Here is a 22,758-nt window from a genome sequence, read left to right as displayed (position 1 = left end):
CATTACACAACAGCAAGTGGCCCCAGTTTCTTGTAGTGTTTGTAGTATGTATAATGTAACTACTTGAGCATTTCAGTAATACCCCATTTATTGTTGATTTGAATAAATGTCCCAGAGGTGGTTATTAATGTAATATGTCAACATCATTTCTTATTATCACTGTCAAACGGGCCCCTAAACTTATAAGTAACTCATTGTGATTTACAGAAGTGTTCAATTATAATCTGTAGCAGTTTTAAATACGTATTTAATTCCTCAGTGATATGTTTTCTATTCATATTATTATCAAATATAAGTAAACTGTTGTGTCATTGTAATTCATCAATCATGTGTATGATAATCTGTGATAAATTTTAGTAAATTAAGTAGTATTGCCTTCACCTTGCAATATTTATTTATTTATATTTTCATGTCCCCCAGTATAACATTGTGAACGTATAAAGGTAAGTTATGTCCCTTTTAACAGTTGAGTGTCCCTTTGTTTATTATATATAAGCGTAAGTGCCTTGTTTGTTAACAGTATAAACTTAATCAAGTTATGTCCTCAAGTGTTTATCCTAGTAAACTGTTATCGTTAGCATCAGTGTCCATAAATGTATGTTATTATGTGTCCCCAGTTGTTTATCATTTATTGTATATAAAAGCAAGTGTGTCCCATGTAATACGTCAAGTGTCCCCAGTAAGTGATGTCCCTTTGTTTATCATTATGTTGTAACAGTATAAAGCGTAAGTTATGCCCCTTTGTTTTATCATCTATGTATGTAACAGTATAAAGATTAAGTGATGTCCCTTTGTTTATCATAATGTTTTAGTAGCAGTAAAAAGCGTAAGTTATGTCCCTTTGTTTTTATCTTGTAGCAGTATAAACTGTAAGCGTAAGTGATTGTCAATGTGTCCCAGTAACCCCCCCTATACTGTAGCAGTAATGTTTAAGTCTTGTAGTTCAGTATAAAAGCGTAAGTGATGTCCCTTTGTTTATCATAATGTTGTAGCAGTATAAAGCGTAAGTGATGTCCCTTTGTTTATCATATATGTTGTAGCAGTATAAAGCGTAAGTTATGTCCCTTTGTTTATCATGATGTCCCAGTAGCAGTGTGTCGTTAAGTGTAAGTTATGTTCCCTTTGTTATTATCATTAATGTTGTATAGCAGTTTATAAAGGCGTAAGTTATGTCCTTTGTCTATCTTGTAGCAGTATAAGCGTAGGTGATGTCCCTTTCGTTTATCATAATGTAGCAGTATAAAGCTGTGTAAGTGAAGTGTCCCCATTTGTATACTCATATAATGTTGTAGGCAAGTATAAAGCGTAAGTTATGTCCCTTTGTTTATCATGATGTTAGTTCAGTATAAAGTGTAAGTTATGTTCCTTTGTTTTGTCATATAATGTTTTGTAGCAGTAGTAAAGCGTTATACGTGAAGTGATCCCTTTGTTTTCCATAACTGTATAGCCAGTATAAAAGCGTAAAGTTATGTGATCCCTTTGTTTATCAAATGTTGTATAGCAGTATAAAAGTGTACGGTATGCGCTTTGTTTATCAAGTGTAACAATATAAAGCGTTTTTACTCTATATTTATACCGTGGTGACCATTTTCTCGTCTATCATTCAGGGAAACCTCCAACAATACAATGTGTATAGTAATAATTATCATACCTTTGCTTCCTTTTCACTATAGAAAGAGTAGAGAATAGAAATGCTATTCAAATCCAATTGTAATCCGGTCGTTTAAAACCGCTATTTACCGGGTAAATAGTCATTCGAACTATTTACCTGAAAATGAGCTATTTACCTGCATTCAAATTTTCGCGGACTTTTGCTTAATCATGAATTTGATTGGATAACGCATTGGGAGTACTTCATTCGGAACCTCTCTGACTGTATCTCACTTCCAACGAAAAAACACAAAGCGCTTAGGTGATCTAGATTTGACGCTGCAGACGACAACTTGTTTACAACATGGTCTCCAGATTCATCAACCTAGACGAGGAATCTCTCGAAAAATTGTTGACCGATAGGGACAGTGGAAATACACAGCAAGTTGTTAAAACAGCAGTTAATATTTTAAAGGACTTCATACGAGAAAAATCACTGGGCACTATCGATTATATGGAATGTGGAACAAGTGAAAATATCAACGGATTATATTTTATAGCATTTTTCTCAACGGTATAATAAATCACTCATTGAATGGGTTTATTCGGGAAATAGCACTTTTATTGTCCCCCTTCGCCTCGGGAAATAGTTTATCTCTCGGGGGACAATAAAAGTGCTATTTCCCTCATACCCATTCAATAACTGTATACTGTTTACACCAAACTATTGTTTCCTTTAGGACAAGAAAACGTCATAAGATAATAATGCATCGGGAAAATCATTTTAAATGTGTTTCAAATAAAATCTTAGAGGTAGACTAGTAGAAGTAAATCTATGACAGTATTTTTTTCTGTTTGAGAGTCAATCAAAAATGAAATATCTGATATATAGTTTAGGCAATAGATTATTACCGAAACAGTCTAACTGTGTGACGGTAATCTGTTTTTGCTCGAGACGGATGGCAATATGATACATACATGTATGTAGCCTATATGTCTGGTGACTATATTACAGTAACGTTTACGACTATAGTCGACTTTCTCCTTAATACACCGTTTACTGATGAGAGTTTTATTTTTAAGGAGACTATTTGTGTTCATTTTGGCGATATAAATCTAACCAAAACAATTTTTTTTATGTTTTTTTTTACGAGAGCGCATCTTTAAACAGTCTGGTACCAAGGGAGGTAACTCCGTCATTACAACGTAACACAACAGGATGAGTGGAAATACTAATACTCTGGTAGCAGTGGTGAGTACATGATTCATGTAGTTACACTTTGTTGTGTAGTTGCACTATGTCGTGTTACTGTTATACCCGATACTGTGTAACGTAGAGTACAGCCACAGCATATATATATATATAAGAATTGTTTACAACAGTGCCGACTACATCCTGGTAGGACAACAGCTAAACCAGTACCCACAATTTATTGTAGTAGATAATAAAACACCGCACTGATTACATACGAGTAAGTAACCACTTGCGAACGTAAAGTGATCAGCCAAAGTTTTGTGTTATATGCCTTTATCTTGGCTATTTTACAGGAATAAAAGGAAGTATACTTTGAGTAGACGAAATAATAAGTGTCATGTGTACGTGTAATGGGAGATAACTCTTACAGCGTTATGTTTTTAATTTATCAAGGTAACTGGTGCTAACAAAGGTGTTGGATTCGGTGTAGTGCGAGGACTGTGTAAACAGTTTAAAGGTGATGTCTATTTAACAGGTAAGTTTATATATAATGCCAAATAATATCTAGGTGACATTTCAGTATACACATAAGGCTGATGTCTATTTAACAGGTAAGTTTATATATAATGCCAAATAATATCTAGGTGACATTTCAGTATACACATAAGGCTGATGTCTATTTAACAGGTAAGTTTAATGCCAAATAATATCTAGGTGACATTTCAGTATACACATAAGGCTGATGTCTATTTAACAGGTAAGTTTATATATAATGCCAAATAATATCTAGGTGACATTTCAGTATACACATAAGGCTGATGTCTATTTAACAGGTCAGTTTATATATAATGCCAAATAATATCTCGGTGACATTTCAGTATACACATAAGGCTGATGTCTATTTAAAAGGTAAGTTTATATATAATGCCAAATAATATCTAGGTGACATTTCAGTATACACATAAGGCTGATGTCTATTTAACAGGTAAGTTTATATATAATGCCAAATAATATCTAGGTGATATTTCAGTATACACATAATGGCTGATGTCTATTTAACAGGTAAGTTTATATATAATGCCAAATAATATCTAGGTGACATTTCAGTATACACATAAGGCTGATGTCTATTTAACAGGTAAGTTTATATATAATGCCAAATAATATCTAGGTGACATTTCAGTATACACATAAGGCTGATGTGTATTTAACAGGTAAGATTATATATAATGCCAAATAACATCTAGGTGACATTTCAGTATACACATAAGGCTGATGTCTATTTAACAGGTAAGTTTATATATAATGCCAAATAATATCTCGGTGACATTTCAGTATACACATAAGGCTGATGTCTATTTAACAGGTAAGTTTATATATAATGCCAAAAAACATCTAGGTGACATTTCAGTATACACATAAGGCTGATGTCTATTTAACAGGTAAGTTTATATATAATGCCAAATAATATCTAGGTGACATTTCAGTATACACATAAGGCTGATGTCTATTTAACAGGTAAGTTTATATATAATGCCAAATAATATCTAGGTGACATTTCAGTATACACATAAGGCTGATGTCTATTTAACAGGTAAGTTTATATATAATGCCAAATAATATCTAGGTGACATTTCAGTATACACATAAGGCTGATGTCTATTTAACAGGTAAGTTTATATATAATGCCAAATAATATCTAGGTGACATTTCAGTATACACATAAGGCTGATGTCTATTTAACAGGTAAGTTTATATATAATGCCAAATAATATCTAGGTGACATTTCAGTATACACATAAGGGTGATGTCTATTTAACAGGTAAGCTTATGCCAAATAATATATAGGTGACATTTCAGTATACACATAAGGCTGATGTCTATTTAACAGGTAAGCTTAATGCCAAATAATATATAGGTGACATTTCAGTATACACATAAGGCTGATGTCTATTTAACAGGTAAGTTTAATGCCAAATGATATCTAGGTGACATTTCAGTATACACATAAGGCTGATGTCTTTTTAACAGGTAAGTTTATATATAATGCCAAATAATATCTAGGTGACATTTCAGTATACACATAAGGGTGATGTCTATTTAACAGGTAAGCTTATGCCAAATAATATATAGGTGACATTTCAGTATACACATAAGGCTGATGTCTATTTAACAGGTAAGTTTAATGCCAAATAATATATAGGTGACATTTCAGTATACACATAAGGCTGATGTCTATTTAACAGGTAAGTTTAATGCCAAATAATATCTAGGTGACATTTCAGTATACACATAAGGCTGATGTCTATTTAACAGGTAAGTTTAATGCCAAATAATATCTAGGTGACATTTCAGTATACACATAAGGGTGATGTCTATTTAACAGGTAAGTTTATATATAATGCCAAATAATATCTAAGTGACATTTCAGTATACACAATAACGTGTACGTTACGTCTATTTAACAGCTAAGCTTAATGCCAAATAATATATAGGTGACATTTCAGTATACACATAAAGCTGATGTCTATTTAACAGGTAAGTTTAATGCCAAATAATATCTAGGTGACATTTCAGTATACACATAAGGGTGATGTCTATTTAACAGGTAAGTTTATATATAATGCCAAATAATATCTAGGTGACATTTCAGTATACACATAAGGGTGATGTCTATTTAACAGGTAAGTTTATATATAATGCCAAATAATATCTAGGTGACATTTCAGTATACACATCAGGGTGATGTCTATTTAACAGGTAAGTTTAATGTAACAGAGTCGGAATTCGGAATGGGTCTTGGCCGAAGGACAAGTAACGGCACTGACTTTGTTTCATGACATGTTTATTCACATTGTCAGAAATAGGAATAAAGACAACTCCCTGTAACCAAACAATAGCTATCTTCAATATACATGTACACATCAAACTTTACAACAACGGCACGTACTTTAAAATAGTTACGGGAAATACATTCACAGCTTAGAATACATTTAACACATATTCGATAATAAAACTATTTAAGTTTATGTTTAATTAAAATTATAAATGAATACATATGTATATATATTAGAATGGAACATCCGCGGGACGAACCTATACCGATACAATAAATATTGATTTTAAATAGCAATCAAATCTAACCAAGTAGAAAATGAGCAATAAATAATAATAATTTAGAATAACAATTTCATTGTACTCACTTGGCATGTGGTGCCCAGGACGTATATTATGAAAAGGCATATATCTGGTAATAAATGCTAAATGACGTCGTCCCTGACCAATGTCCAGAATGATAGTGGGGGAAAGAGCGCCACAAAATAGGATAGAAAGAAAGAAGTAGAGCAGTGCGCATGTCCTATTCTGTCTGTCATCAGTCAAACCAGTTTATTAATCATATTTATATCATCCGAGCTTTCTCACCGGACACTCACGAATCACACATACAAAGTACGTACATAACTGACGGCTACCTGTAACACAGCATATATAGGATACGCACAACGTGACAACCACACAACGAGTACAGAACGTTTACATGAGCAACGAACACATCAACACAACATGGGATACGAACAGCACAAATATAACCCATAAAATAAAACAGCACAATTAAAATAACCAAAGATAACAGGGTGCCACATTAATGCCAAATAACATCTAGGTGACATTTCAGTATACACATAAGGGTGATGTCTATTTAACAGGTAAGTTTATATATAATGCCAAATAATATCTAGGTGACATTTCAGTATACACAATAACGTGTACGTTACGGTAACTTTATTTATAATGCCAAATAATATCTAAGGTAAGTTTATTTATAATGCCAAATAATATCTAGGTGACATTTCAGTATACACAATTACGTGTACGTTACGGTAAGTTTATATAATGCCAAATAATATCTAAGTGACATTTCAGTATACACATAAGGCTGATGTCTATTTAACAGGTAAGTTTATATATAATGCCAAATAATATCTAGGTGACATTTCAGTATACACATAAGGCTGATGTCTATTTAACAGGTAAGTTTATATATAATGCCAAATAATATCTAGGTGACATTTCAGTATACACATAAGGCTGATGTCTATTTAACAGGTAAGTTTATATATAATGCCAAATAATATCTAGTGACATTTCAGTATACACATAAGGCTGTGTCTATTTAACAGGTAAGTTTATATATAATGCCAAATAATATCTAAGTGACATTTCAGTATACACAATAACGTGTACGTACTGTACATTTAACAGGTAAGTTTATATATATATGCCAAATAATATCTAAGTGACATTTCAGTATACACAATAACGTGTACGTTACGGTAAGTTTATATATAATGCCAAATAATATCTAAGTGACATTTCAGTATACACAATAACGTGTACGTTACGGTAAGTTTATATATAATGCCAAATAATATCTAAGTGACATTTCAGTATACACAATAACGTGTATGTTACGGTTTATAATAATGCGGTAATACACAATAACGTTTTATTTATAATGCCAAATAATATCTAAGTGACATTTCAGTATACACAATAACGTGTACGTTACGGTAAGTTATATATAATGCCAAATAATATCTAAGTGACATTTCAGTATACACATAACGTGTACTTTACGGTAAGCTTTATATAATGCCAAATAATATCTAAGTGACATTTCAGTATACACAATAACGTGTACGTTACGGTAAGCTTATATATAATGCCGAATAATATCTAAGTGACATTTCAGTATACACAATAACGTGTACGTTACGGTAAGTTTTATATTATAATGCCAAATAATATCTAAGTGACATTTCAGTATACACAATAACGTGTACGTTACGGTAAGTTTATATATAATGCCAAATAATATCTAAGTGACATTTCAGTATACACAATAACGTGTACGTTACGTAAGTCTTTATTTATAATGCCAAATAATATCTAAGTGACATTTCAGTATACACAATAACGTGTACGTTACGGTAAGTTTATATATAATGCCAAATAATATCTAAGTGACATTTCAGTATACACAATAACGTGTACGTTACGGTAAGTTTATTTATAATGCCAAATAATATCTAAGTGACATTTCAGTATACACAATAACGTGTACGTTACGGTAAGTTTATATATAATGCCAAATAATATCTAAGTGACATTTCAGTATACACAATAACGTGTACGTTACGGTAGTTTATTTATAATGCCAAATAATATCTAGGTGACGTCTCAGTATACACAATTACCTGTACGTTACGGTAAGCTTATAATTGTATAACTTTCGGAACTATGTCCTATCGAATATAAGATTACAAAACAATCAAAAGTCGTTATATAAAAATAGTTATATGCACCAGAAATAAAGATATAAACAGAGATACACCTGTATGTACCACGGCTTTCTGGTATGCCTTGTAATTTGTTTTGCTATATTCCTCAGCAAGAAATGAAAAACTCGGTCTGAAAGCTGTAGAAGATCTTAAAAAAGAGGGACTGTCCCCTAAATTTCACATTTTGGATATCACTAAGCCAGAAACGATCACTGCATTAAAGACATTTCTACAGACAACGTATGGTGGACTAGACGTCCTTGTAAACAATGCTGGCATGGCCTACAAGGTATATATTCTGTGTTTGATATTTCACCTATATGATTTAGGTCTTAGTCTAAATGTTTTGTAACCTCCTTGAAATATAACTGTAACTATGTACATTTTGTAAAAAGTTATATAGAATAAATGTGGTTTTTAGTAAGTAAGGTTACCAGCATTGGTCTATAGAGCTAACCAGAAGCCCTATTCTGTTATACTTTATACACAAACTTTATATCACAATCTGCAAGCGCCTGTGGTTAGATTTTATATTGGGACGATTAGATTGTTTATTGACTGGTTTATTTGAATTCCTTTTGGTTAATACAATGATCGTTGCCATCTGTTGCAGGTTGTTCTAAATCCATTTCAAGAGTCTTTTTTTTTTCTTTTTTTTTATTATTATTATTATAATTTTTCAATATTTTGGAAAAGTGGTATATTTTTGGGTGGTGTTCAATAATTAATTCTCCCTACCAGCTTCCAGCATAATCATCTGACCAAAACCAGAATATCTGTCCATTGTGGTTTTTTTACCCATCATTCCCATTTGAATCCAATATGGCCCCCCTAAACCTTTGCTTGTCAGCTAGTGTGTAGGCCTGAATGTTGACCATTGGCGTATTTCCTATGCTTTCAGGAATGTGTCATCTTAGAAGTGTTTCGCGCTTCGTGCTTCACCCGTATTAAATCGCTTAAAAATCGCCAAAATAACATTGTTGAACGCTATTAACATCTTCTGACATACAAAATCTGTTTTTGTCTATATGACGAATATACTAACTTACTATGTATTTTGTTCAAGGTTTCATCTGATGCTCCGTTCGGGGAGCAGGCAGAGGTTACTGTAGGAACCAACTTCACGGGAACCTTGAACGTGTGTGAAGTATTATTTCCTATACTGCGACCACATGCAAGGTATCTATCATTGAATGTTCATATTGTATTTTATTGGGTGTGGTCTTTCACTGAAGTTGCCATCCATGGGTGCCATATTTTTACTTCAAATGCGAAATTCTTTATTAACATGGTTGAATTAATTCAATTGTTTGTTAGAAAAAATAATATAAAAGACTAAAGATTTGATTTATAAAAATTAAACATTATTCAATAGGCAAATGATTGTACTATAATTTTATTAGAATTATTTCCCTTGATTTCCGGAAGCTTATGGTGATTGGACAGGGCTGGAATACATGAACCTAGTTGCAAATTTTATAGTTATATGTAGGGACTATATGTTATGAATGAGTTGTCAATTACTGTGGAAATAACCAAATAGTTAATTATTGAATTTTTTTATACCATTAAATACCCATGATTCCTTACAAAAGTGAATCTATAGCACATGGCTGTATTAATATGTGTTCATAGAAATGTAAACTAGTCATGATTTGCATAATTTGACGGCAACATTTTGTTATTAAATATTTCTGTGTCCAAGATAGAACTTGGTAATGGACCATATTATAGGTGTAGTTGGCTCTTGAGGGAGAAAGTAGCAGCAGGTAAACTCTTTGTGGGGACATGTTAGATATGTAGTGATGACCTTTCACATGTATACCCACAGAGTGGGACACAATAGATATGTAGTTGATGACCTTTCACATGTATACCCACAGAGAGTGGGACACAATAGATATGTGACTGATGACCTTTCACATGTATACCCACAGAGTGGGGCACAATTAGATATGTACTGATGACCTTTCACATGTATACCCACAGAGTGGGACACAATAGATATGTAGTGATGACCTTTCACATGTATACCCACAGAGTGGGACGCGTTAGAGATATTGTAGTTGATTTACCTTTCACATGTATACCTTTCACAGAGTGGGACACAATAGATATGTAGTTGATGACCTTTCACATGTATACCCACAGAGTGGGACACAATTAGATATGTAGTTGATTACCTTTCACATGTATACCCACAGAGTGGGACACGTTAGAGATGTAGTTGATACTCATGATTACCTTTCACATGTATACCCACAGAGTGGGAACACGTTAGAGATGTAGTTGATGACCTTTCACATGTATACCCACAGAGTGGGACACAATAGATATGTAGTTGATGACCTTTCACATGTATACCCACAGAGTGGGAAACGTTAGAGATGTAGTGATGACCTTTCACATGTATACCCACAGAGTGGGACACATAGATATGTAGTTGATGACCTTTCACATGTATACCCACAGAGTGGGACACAATAGATATGTAGTTGATTACCTTTCACATGTATACCCACAGAGTGGGACACAATAGATATGTAGTTGATGACCTTTCACATGTATACCACACGTTAGAGTGGGACCTATACGATAAATGTAGTTGATGACCTTTCACATGTATACCCACAGAGTGGGACACGTTAGAGATGTAGTTGATGACCTTTCACATGTATACCCACAGAGTGGGACACGTTAGAGATGTAGTTGATGACCTTTCACATGTATACCCACAGAGTGGGACACGTTAGAGATGTAATTGATGACCTTTCACATGTATACCCACAGAGTGGGACGCGTTAGATATGTAGTGATGACCTTTCACATGTATACCCACAGAGTGGGACACAATAGATATGTAGTTGATTACCTTTCACATGTATACCCACAGAGTGGGACACAATAGATATGTAGTTGATTACCTTTCACATGTATACCCACAGAGTGGGACACGTTAGAGATGTAGTTGATGACCTTTCACATGTATACCCACAGAGTGGGACACGTTAGATATGTAGTTGATGACCTTTCACATGTATACCCACAGAGTGGGACACGTTAGAGATGTAGTTGATGACCTTTCACATGTATACCCACAGAGTGGGACACGTTAGAGATGTAGTTGATGACCTTTCACATGTATACCCACAGAGTGGGACACGTTAGAGATGTAGTTGATGACCTTTCACATGTATACCCACAGAGTGGGACACGTTAGAGATGTAGTTGATGACCTTTCACATGTATACCCACAGATTGGGAAACGGTTATCAAGTGTCCCAGTAAACTGTGATCGTTATTATCAAGTGTCCCCTAGTAAACTGTTATCGTAATTATCAAGTGTCCCAGTAAACTGTGATCGTTATTATCAAGTGTCCCTAGTAAAACTGTGATCGTTATTATCAAGTGTCCCAATGTAAACTGTGATCGTTATTATCAAGTGTCCCCCCCCAGTAAACTGTGATCGTTATTATCAAGTGTCCCCAGTAAACTGTGATCGTTATTATCAAGTGTCCAGTAAACTGTGATCGTTATTATCAAGTGTCCCCCAGTAAACTGTGATCGTTATTATCAAGTGTCCCCTGTAAACTGTGATCGTTATTATCAAGTGTCCCCAGTAAAACTGTGATCGTTATTATCAAGTGTCTCCAGTAAACTGTTTTATCGTTATTATCAAGTGTCTCCAGTAAACTGTGATCGTTATTATCAAGTGTCTCCAGTAAACTGTTATCGTTATTATCAAATGTCCCAGTAAACTGTGATCGTTATTATCAAGTGTCCCCATAGTAAACTGTGATCGTTATTATCAAGTGTCCCCCAGTAAACTGTGATCGTTATTATCAAGTGTCCCCAGTAAACTGTGATCGTTATTATCAAGTGTCCCCAGTAAACTGTTATCGTTATTATCAAGTGTCTCCCAGTAAACTGTGATCGTTATTATCAAGTGTCCCCTGTTATCGTTATTATCACTGTAAAACTGTGATCGTTATTATCAAGTGTCCCCCAGTAAACTGTGATCGTTATTATCAAGTGTCCCCAGTAAACTGTTATCGTTATTATCAAGTGTCCCCAGTAAACTGTGATCGTTATTATCAAGTGTCCCTAGTAAACTGTGATCGTTATTATCAAGTGTCCCCAGTAAACTGTGATCGTTATTATCAAGTGTCCCCAGTAAACTGTGATCGTTATTATTAAGTGTCAAGTGTCCCCCAGTAAACTGTGAATCGTTATTATCAAGTGTCTCCAGTAAACTGTGATCGTTATTATCAAGTGTCTCCAGTAAACTGTGATCGTTATTATCAAGTGTCCCCAGTAAACTGTTATCGTTATTATCAAGTGTCCCCAGTAAACTGTTATCGTTATTATCAAGTGTCCCCCAGTAAACTGTGATCGTTATTATCAAGTGTCCCCAGTAAACTGTGATCGTTATTATCAAGTGTCTCCAGTAAACTGTTATCGTTATTATCAAGTGTCCCCTGTAAACTGTGATCGTTATTATCAAGTGTCCCCAGTAAACTGTGATCGTTATTATCAAGTGTCCCCAGTAAACTGTGATCGTTATTATCAAGTGTCCCCAGTAAAACTGTGATCGTTATTATCAAGTGTCCCCAGTAAACTGTAAAATGTGATCGTTATTATCAAGTGTCCCCAGTAAACTGTGATCGTTATTATCAAGTGTCCCCAGTAAACTGTTATCGTTATTATCAAGTGTCCCCAGTAAACTGTGATCGTTATTATCAAGTGTCCCCAGTAAACTGTTATCGTTATTATCAAGTGTCCCCAGTAAACTGTGATCGTTATTATCAAGTGTCCCTAGTAAACTGTGATCGTTATTATCAAGTGTCTCCAGTAAACTGTGATCGTTATTATCAAGTGTCTCCAGTAAACTGTGATCGTTATTATCAAGTGTCCCCCAGTAAACAGTGATCGTTATTATCAAGTGTCCCTAGTAAACTGTGATCGTTATTATCAAGTGTCCCCAGTAAACTGTGATCGTTATTATCAAGTGTCCCCAGTAAACTGTGATCGTTATTATCAAGTGTCCCCAGTAAACTGTGATCGTTATTATCAAGTGTCTCCAGTAAACTGTGATCGTTATTATCAAGTGTCCCCCAGTAAACAGTGATCGTTATTATCAAGTGTCCCTAGTAAACTGTGATCGTTATTATCAAGTGTCCCCAGTAAACTGTGATCGTTATTATCAAGTGTCCCCAGTAAACTGTGATCGTTATTATCAAGTGTCCCCAGTAAACTGTGATCGTTATTATCAAGTGTCCCCAGTAAACTGTGATCGTTATTATCAAGTGTCCCCAGTAAACTGTGATCGTTATTATCAAGTGTCTCCAGTAAACTGTGATCGTTATTATCAAGTGTCCCCCAGTAAACTGTGATCGTTATTATCAAGTGTCCCCAGTAAACTGTGATCGTTATTATCAAGTGTCCCCAGTAAACTGTGATCGTTATTATCAAGTGTCCCCAGTAAACTGTGATCGTTATTATCAAGTGTCCCCAGTAAACTGTGATCGTTATTATCAAGTGTCCCCAGTAAACTGTGATCGTTATTATCAAGTGTCCCCCAGTAAACTGTGATCGTTATTATCAAGTGTCCCCAGTAAACTGTGATCGTTATTATCAAGTGTCCCCAGTAAACTGTGATCGTTATTATCAAGTGTCTCCAGTAAACTGTGATCGTTATTATCAAGTGTCCCCAGTAAACTGTGATCGTTATTATCAAGTGTCCCCAGTAAACTGTGATCGTTATTATCAAGTGTCCCCAGTAAACTGTGATCGTTATTATCAAGTGTCCCCAGTAAACTGTGATCGTTATTATCAAGTGTCCCAGTAAACTGTGATCGTTATTATCAAGTGTCCCCAGTAAACTGTTATCGTTATTATCAAGTGTCCCCAGTAAACTGTGATCGTTATTATCAAGTGTCCCCAGTAAACTGTTATCGTTATTATCAAGTGTCCCAGTAAACTGTTATCGTTATTATCAAGTGTCCCCAGTAAACTGTGATCGTTATTATCAAGTGTCCCCAGTAAACTGTTATCGTTATTATCAAGTGTCCCCAGTAAACTGTGATCGTTATTATCAAGTGTCCCAGTAAACTGTTATCGTTATTATCAAGTGTCTTCAGTAAACTGTGATCGTTATTATCAAGTGTCCCCAGTAAACTGTGATCGTTATTATCAAGTGTCTCCAGTAAACTGTGATCGTTATTATCAAGTGTCCCCAGTAAACTGTGATCGTTATTATCAAGTGTCCCCAGTAAACTGTGATCGTTATTATCAAGTGTCCCCAGTAAACTGTGATCGTTATTATCAAGTGTCCCCAGTAAACTGTGATCGTTATTATCAAATGTCTCCAGTAAACTGTGATCGTTATTATCAAGTGTCCCCAGTAAACTGTGATCGTTATTATCAAGTGTCCCCAGTAAACTGTGATCGTTATTATCAAGTGTCCCCAGTAAACTGTGATCGTTATTATCAAGTGTCCCCAGTAAACTGTTATCGTTATTATCAAGTGTCCCCAGTAAACTGTGATCGTTATTATCAAGTGTCCCAGTAAACTGTGATCGTTATTATCAAGTGTCCCCAGTAAACTGTGATCGTTATTATCAAGTGTCTCCAGTAAACTGTGGTCGTTATTATCAAGTGTCCCCCGGTAAACGGTGATCGTTATTATCAAGTGTCCCCCAGTAAACTGTGATCGTTATTATCAAGTGTCCCCAGTAAACTGTGATCGTTATTATCAAGTGTCCCCAGTAAACTGTGATCGTTATTATCAAGTGTCCCCAGTAAACTGTGATCGTTATTATCAAGTGTCTCCAAGAAAACTGTGATTATTATTATCAAGTGTCCCCCAGTAAACAGTGATCGTTATTATCAAGTGTCCCCAGTAAACTGTGATCGTTATTATCAAGTGTCCCCAGTAAACTGTGATCGTTATTATCAAGTGTCCCCAGTAAACTGTTATCGTTATTATCAAGTGTCTCCAGTAAACTGTGATCGTTATTATCAAGTGTCCCCCAGTAAACTGTGATCGTTATTATCAAATGTCCCTTGTAAACTGTGATCGTTATTATCAAGTGTCCCCCAGTAAACTGTGATCGTTATTATCAAGTGTCCCCAGTAAACTGTGATCGTTATTATCAAGTGTCCCCAGTAAACTGTGATCGTTATTATCAAGTGTCTCCAGTAAACTGTGATCGTTATTATCAAGTGTCCCCCAGTAAACAGTGATCGTTATTATCAAGTGTCCCTAGTAAACTGTGATCGTTATTATCAAGTGTCCCCCAGTAAACTGTGATCGTTATTATCAAGTGTCCCCAGTAAACTGTGATCGTTATTATCAAGTGTCCCTAGTAAACTGTGATCGTTATTATCAAGTGTCCCCAGTAAACTGTGATCGTTATTATCAAGTGTCCCCTGTAAACTGTTATCGTTATTATCAAGTGTCCCCAGTAAACTGTGATCGTTATTATCAAGTGTCCCCAGTAAACTGTGATCGTTATTATCAAGTGTCTCCAGTAAACTGTGATCGTTATTATCAAGTGTCCCCAGTAAACTGTGATCGTTATTATCAAGTGTCCCCAGTAAACTGTGATCGTTATTATCAAGTGTCCCCAGTAAACTGTGATCGTTATTATCAAGTGTCCCCAGTAAACTGTTATCGTTATTATCAAGTGTCCCCAGTAAACTGTGATCGTTATTATCAAGTGTCCCCAGTAAACTGTGATCGTTATTATCAAGTGTCCCCCAGTAAACTGTTATCGTTATTATCAAGTGTCCCTAGTAAACTGTGATCGTTATTATCAAGTGTCTCCAGTAAACTGTGATCGTTATTATCAAGTGTCCCCAGTAAACTGTGATCGTTATTATCAAGTGTCCCCAGTAAACTGTGATCGTTATTATCAAGTGTCCCCAGTAAACTGTTATCGTTATTATCAAGTGTCCCCCAGTAAACTGTGATCGTTATTATCAAGTGTCCCCAGTAAACTGTTATCGTTATTATCAAGTGTCCCCCAGTAAACTGTGATCGTTATTATCAAGTGTCCCCAGTAAACTGTGATCGTTATTATCAAGTGTCCCCAGTAAACTGTGATCGTTATTATCAAGTGTCCCCAGTAAACTGTGATCGTTATTATCAAGTGTCTCCAGTTAACTGTGATCGTTATTATCAAGTGTCCCAAGTAAACTGTAATCGTTATAATCAAGTGTCCCAAGTAAACTGTGATCGTTATTATCAAGTGTCCCCAGTAAACTGTGATCGTTATTATCAAGTGTCCCCAGTAAACTGTGATCGTTATTATCAAGTGTCCCCAGTAAACTGTGATCGTTATTATCAAGTGTCCCCAGTAAACTGTGATCGTTATTATCAAGTGTCCCCAGTAAACTGTTATCGTTATTATCAAGTGTCCCCAGTAAACTGTGATCGTTATTATCAAGTGTCCCAGTAAACTGTGATCGTTATTATCAAGTGTCTCCAGTAAACTGTGATCGTTATTATCAAGTGTCCCCCAGTAAACTGTGATCGTTATTATCAAGTGTCCCTAGTAAACTGTGATCGTTATTATCAAGTGTCCCCAGTAAACTGTGATCGTTATTATCAAGTGTCCCCAGTAAACTGTGATCGTTATTATCAACAAAACTGTGTCTTATTATAAACCAGTAACTGTGATCGTTATTATCAAGTGTCCCCAGTAAACTGTGATCGTTATTATCAAGTGTCTCCAGTAAACTGTGATCGTTATTATCAAGTGTCCCCAGTAAACTGTGATCGTTATTATCAAGTGTCCCCAGTAAACTGTTATCGTTATTATCAAGTGTCCCCAGTAAACTGTGATCGTTATTATCAAGTGTCCCCAGTAAACTGTGATCGTTATTATCAAGTGTCCCCAGTAAACTGTGATCGTTATTATCAAGTGTCCCCAGTAAACTGTGATCGTTATTATCAAGTGTCCCCAGTAAACTGTGATCGTTATTATCAAGTGTCCCCAGTAAACTGTGATCGTTATTATCAAGTGTCCCCAGTAAACTGTGATCGTTATTATCAAGTGTCTCCAGTAAACTGTGATCGTTATTATCAAGTGTCCCCCAGTAAACTGTTATCGTTATTATCAAGTGTCCCCAGTAAACTGTGATCGTTATTATCAAGTGTCCCCAGTAAACTGTAATCGTTATTATCAAGTGTCCCCAGTAAACTGTTATCGTTATTATCAAGTGTCCCCAGTAAACTGTGATCGTTATTATCAAGTGTCCCCAGTAAACTGTTATCGTTATTATCAAGTGTCCCCAGTAAACTGTGATCGTTATTATCAAGTGTCCCCAGTAAACTGTGATCGTTATTATCAAGTGTCCCCAGTAAACTGTGATCGTTATTATCAAGTGTCCCAGTAAACGTCGTTATTATCAAGTGTCCCCAGTAAACTGTGTTATTATCAAGTTCCCATTATCATTATCAAGTGTCCCAGTAAACTGTTATCGTTATTATCAAGTGTCCCTAGTAAACTGTGATCGTTATTATCAAGTGTCCCCAGTAAACTGTGATCGTTATTATCAAGTGTCCCCCAGTAAACTGTGATCGTTATTATCAAGTGTCCCCAGTAAACTGTGATCGTTATTATCAAGTGTCCCCAGTAAACTGTTATCGTTATTATCAAGTGTCCCCCAGTAAACAGTGATCGTTATTATCAAGTGTCCCCAGTAAACTGTTATCGTTATTATCAAGTGTCCCCAGTAAACTGTGATCGTTATTATCAAGTGTCTCCAGTAAACTGTGATCGTTATTATCAAGTGTCCCCAGTAAACTGTGATCGTTATTATCAAGTGTCTCCAGTAAACTGTGATCGTTATTATCAAGTGTCCCCCAGTAAACTGTGATCGTTATTATCAAGTGTCCCCAGTAAACTGTGATCGTTATTATCAAGTGTCCCCAGTAAACTGTGATCGTTATTATCAAGTGTCCCCAGTAAACTGTGATCGTTATTATCAAGTGTCTCTTCAGTAAACTGTGATCGTTATTATCAAGTGTCCCCAGTAAACTGTGTCGTTATTATCAAGTGTCCCCAGTAAACTGTGATCATTATCAGTGTCCCCAGTAAACTGTGATCGTTATTATCAAGTGTCCCCAGTTAATCAAGTGTCCCCAGTAAAACTGTGATCGTTATCAAGTTCCCCAGTAAACTGTGATCGTTATCAAGTGTGTCTGTGATCGTTATTATCAAGTGTCCCCAGTAAACTGTTTATGTTATTATCGTTCCCCAGTAAACTATCGTTATTATCAAATGTCTCCAGTAAAATCTGTATCAAGTGTCAGTAAACTTATCGTTTCAAGTGTCCCAGTAAACTGTGATCGTTATTATCAAGTGTCCCCAGTAAACTGTGATCGTTATTATCAAGTGTCCCAGTAAACTGTGATCGTTATTATCAAGTGTAAATCCCCAGTAAACTGTGATCGTTATTATCAAGTGTCCCCAGTAAACTGTGATCGTTATTATCAAGTGTCCCCAGTAAACTGTGATCGTTATTATCAAGTGTCCCCAGTAAACTGTGATCGTTATTATCAAGTGTCGTTATTATCAAGTGTCCCTAGTAAACTGTGATCGTTATTATCAAGTGTCCCCAGTAAACTGTGATCGTTATTATCAAGTGTCTCCAGTAAACTGTGATCGTTATTATCAAGTGTCCCCAGTAAACTGTGATCGTTATTATCAAGTGTCTCCAGTAAACTGTGATCGTTATTATCAAGTGTCCCCCAGTAAACTGTGATCGTTATTATCAAGTGTCCCTAGTAAACTGTGATCGTTATTATCAAGTGTCCCCAGTAAACTGTGATCGTTATTATCAAGTGTCCCCAGTAAACTGTGATCGTTATTATCAAGTGTCCCCAGTAAACTGTGATCGTTATTATCAAGTGTCTCTAGTAAACTGTGATCGTTATTATCAAGTGTCTCCAGTAAACTGTGATCGTTATTATCAAGTGTCCCCAGTAAACTGTGATCGTTATTATCAAGTGTCCCCTGTAAACTGTGATCGTTATTATCAAATGTCCCCAGTAAACTGTGATCGTTATTATCAAGTGTCCCAGTAAAACTGTGATCGTTATTATCAAGTGTCCCCAGTAAACTGTGATCGTTATTATCAAGTGTCTCCAGTAAACTGTGATCGTTATTATCAAGTGTCCCCAGTAAAACTGTGATCGTTATTATCAAGTGTCCCCCAGTAAACTGTGATCGTTATTATCAAGTGTCCCCAGTAAACTGTGATCGTTATTATCAAGTGTCCCCAGTAAACTGTGATCGTTATTATCAAGTGTCCCCAGTAAACTGTGATCGTTATTATCAAGTGTCTCCAGTAAACTGTGATCGTTATTATCAAGTGTCCCCAGTAAACTGTGATCGTTATTATCAAGTGTCTCCAGTAAACTGTTATCGTTATTATCAAGTGTCCCTAGTAAACTGTGATCGTTATTATCAAGTGTCTCCAGTAAACTGTGATCGTTATTATCAAGTGTGTCCCCAGTAAATGTAAGTAGTAGAGTACACTGTGATATTTTAATCAAGTGTCCCATGTAAATACTTTATAAATATTCCCTCAATGGTATCCCAAACTCTTATCCATGTTTTTAAATTAATATCAGTGTCAAGAAAAGAAAAGTAAAAAATAATATCTGGAATAAAAGGTTGTTATAAATAACCATTATTATTGTATTTGGCTACAGATAATCAACGGTGTTTTATATTGTTGCTAAGTATCGTAATCAAAAGGCTCGAAGTTAGGTTTTAAAATATCCCTCACTATATGGTTAACAAAAGCTAAAGGTAGGTTTAAAATACCACTTCCGTTTATGGTAATCAAAAGGCTTGAAGGTAGGTTTAAAAATATCCCGCACTATATGATTAACAAAAGGCTTGAAGTTAAATTTGAAATATCTCTCACTTATATGGCTAACAAAAGGCTTGAAGGTAGGTTTAAAATATCCCTCAATATATGGTTAAACAAAAGTCTTGAAGGGAGGTGTAAAATAACCCTTCGTACATTGTAATCAAAAGGCTCGAAGGTAGGTTTAAAATATCCCCCCAATATATGGTTAACAAAGGCTTGAAGGTAGGTTTAAACTATCCCTCACTATATGGTTAACAAAAGGCTTGAAGGTAGGTTTAAACTATCCCTCACTATATGGTTAACAAAAAGGCTTGAAGGTAGGTTTTAAACTATCCCTCACTATTTGGTTAAAAAAGTCTTGAAGGGAGGTTTAAAAATATCCCTCACTATATGGTTAACAAAGAGTTTGGATGCGGGGTTTAAACTATCCCTCACTATATGGTTAACAAAAGTCTTGAAGGGAGGTTTAAAAATATCCCTCATTTATTGGTTAACAAAAGGCTTGAGGTAGGTTTTACTACTAAAACTATAGACCAAGGTAGGTTTAAGATAACCCGCCATTTATGGTAATCAGAAGTCTTGAAGGTAGGTTTAAAATAACCCTCCGTGTATGGTAATCAAAAGGCTTGAAGGGAGGTTTAAAATAACCCTTCGCATATGGTTATCAAAACAGTCTTGAACGTAGGTTTAGAATAGCCCTTCGTACATTGTAATCAAAAGGCTCGAAGGTAGGTTTAAAATACCCCCGTAGATGGTAATCAAAAGGCTTTAAGGAAGGTTTAAAATATTCCTCACTATTTGGCTAAAACAAAAGGCTTGAAGGTAGCTTTAAGATATTCCTCCGTATATGGTAATCAAAAGGCTCGAAGGTAGGTTTAAAATATTCTTCCGTATATGGTAATCAAAAGTCTTGAAGGTAGGTTTAAAATATCCCTCAATATATGGTTAACAAAAGGCTTGAAGGGAGGTTTAAATAGCTCTTCGTATATGGTAATCAAAACAGTCTTGAAGGTAGGTTTAAAATAGCCCTTCGTACATTGTAATCAAAAGGCTCGAAGGTAGGTTTAAAATATCCCTCACTATATGGTTAACAAAAGGCTAAAGGTAGGTTTAAAATACCACTCCGTATATGGTAATCAAAAGGCTTGAAGGTAGGTTTAAAATATCCCGCACTATATGATTAACAAAAGGCTTGAAGTTAAATTTGAAATATCTCTCACTATATGGCTAACAAAAGGCTTGAAGGTAGGTTTAAAATATCCCTCAATATATGGTTAACAAAAGTCTTGAAGGGAGGTGTAAAATAACCCTTCGTACATTGTAATCAAAAGGCTCGAAGGTAGGTTTAAAATATCCCCCAATATATGGTTAACAAAAGGCTTGAAGGTAGGTTTAAACTATCCCTCACTATATGGTTAACAAAAGGCTTGAAGGTAGGTTTAAACTATCCCTCACTATATGGTTAACAAAAGGCTTGAAGGTAGGTTTAAACTATCCCTCACTATATGGTTAACAAAAGGCTTGAAGGTAGGTTTAAACTATCCCTCACTATTTGGTTAAAAAAGTCTTGAAGGGAGGTTTAAAATATCCCTCACTATATGGTTAACAAAGCGTTTGGATGCGGGTTTAAACTATCCCTCACTATATGGTTAACAAAAGTCTTGAAGGGAGGTTTAAAATATCCCTCATTATATGGTTAACAAAAGGCTTGAGGTAGGTTTTACTATCCCTTACTATATGGTTAACAAAAGGCTTGAAGGTAGGTTTAAAATATCCCTAACTACATGGCTAACAAAATGCTTTGAGCGAGGTTTAAAATATCCCTTAGGTTTAAAATATCCCTTACTTTATGGTTACCAAAAGGCTTGAAGGGAGATTTAAAATATCCCTCACTATATGGCTAATAATAGGCTTGGAGGGAGGTTTAAAATATCCCTCACTAATAATAGGCTTGAAGGTAGGTTTAAAATATTCCTTACTGTATAATTAACAAAAGACTTTGAGCGAGGTTTAAAATATCCCTTACTATATGGTTAACAAAAGGCTTGAAGGGAGATTTAAAATATCCCTCACTATATGGCTAACAAAAGGCTTGGAGGGAGGTTTAGAATATCCCTCACTATATGGTTAACAAAAGGCTAGAAGGGATGTTTAAAACACTCCATATAATAGTATGTTAATCAAAATATCTCTTCTACGTTTATAATTAACAAAAGGCTTGACAGCAGGTTTTAAGAGCAATAACCCATCGCATATTGTAATCAAAAGTCGTCTAAGCGTGATTTTAGTTAAAACCTTTTGTGTTGTAGGTGCGGATACCCCCGTCTACCTGGCGATGTTACCCCGAAACACTCTTAGTCCCAAAGGTGATTACGTCTCCGATAGGAAAATTGGCAAATGGGAATAAAATACTGGATATTATGTAAATACGCAACTGACATGAAACTAACAATTGGACAAAGCTGTTTTGTTTTGCTACATGATATATATATAGCTTTCTCTCCTTGTGGCTGTTGATTTTGTAAAGGAGTAAACCCTTTTAACCACACGACTGTGTTGAATGTGTCTCTCGATAACCTCACGACTGTGTTGAATGTGTCTCTAGATAACCACACGACTGTACATGTGTTGAATGTGTCTCTCGATGAGGACACGACTGTGTTAAATGTGTCTCTCGATGACCACACGACTATGTTGAATGTGTCTCTCGATGGCCACACGACTGTGTGAGATGTGTCTCTC

At 35.4% G+C, this 22,758-nt stretch overlaps 1 protein-coding gene across 1 annotated transcript; it reads left to right on the top strand.

The window, feature by feature from the left end:
• Positions 1-2,277: 2,277 nt before the first annotated feature.
• LOC138326769 (carbonyl reductase [NADPH] 1-like) lies at positions 2,278-22,564 on the top strand. The gene is made up of 7 exons (XM_069272776.1): positions 2,278-2,842; positions 3,239-3,320; positions 8,238-8,416; positions 9,194-9,439; positions 11,385-11,458; positions 20,517-20,554; positions 22,326-22,564. Exons 1-7 carry the CDS (start codon positions 2,810-2,812, stop codon positions 22,421-22,423), a joined length of 750 nt encoding a protein of 249 aa, XP_069128877.1. The 5' UTR covers positions 2,278-2,809; the 3' UTR covers positions 22,424-22,564.
• The last annotated feature ends 194 nt before the right edge of the window (positions 22,565-22,758 follow it).

The sequence above is a fragment of the Argopecten irradians genome, chromosome 7 (genome assembly GCF_041381155.1).
Source record: "Argopecten irradians isolate NY chromosome 7, Ai_NY, whole genome shotgun sequence".
Taxonomy (NCBI): Eukaryota; Metazoa; Mollusca; class Bivalvia; order Pectinida; family Pectinidae; genus Argopecten; species Argopecten irradians.
Note: the sequence above shows the minus strand (reverse complement) of the source record. Positions and strands in the feature narration are given on the sequence as shown.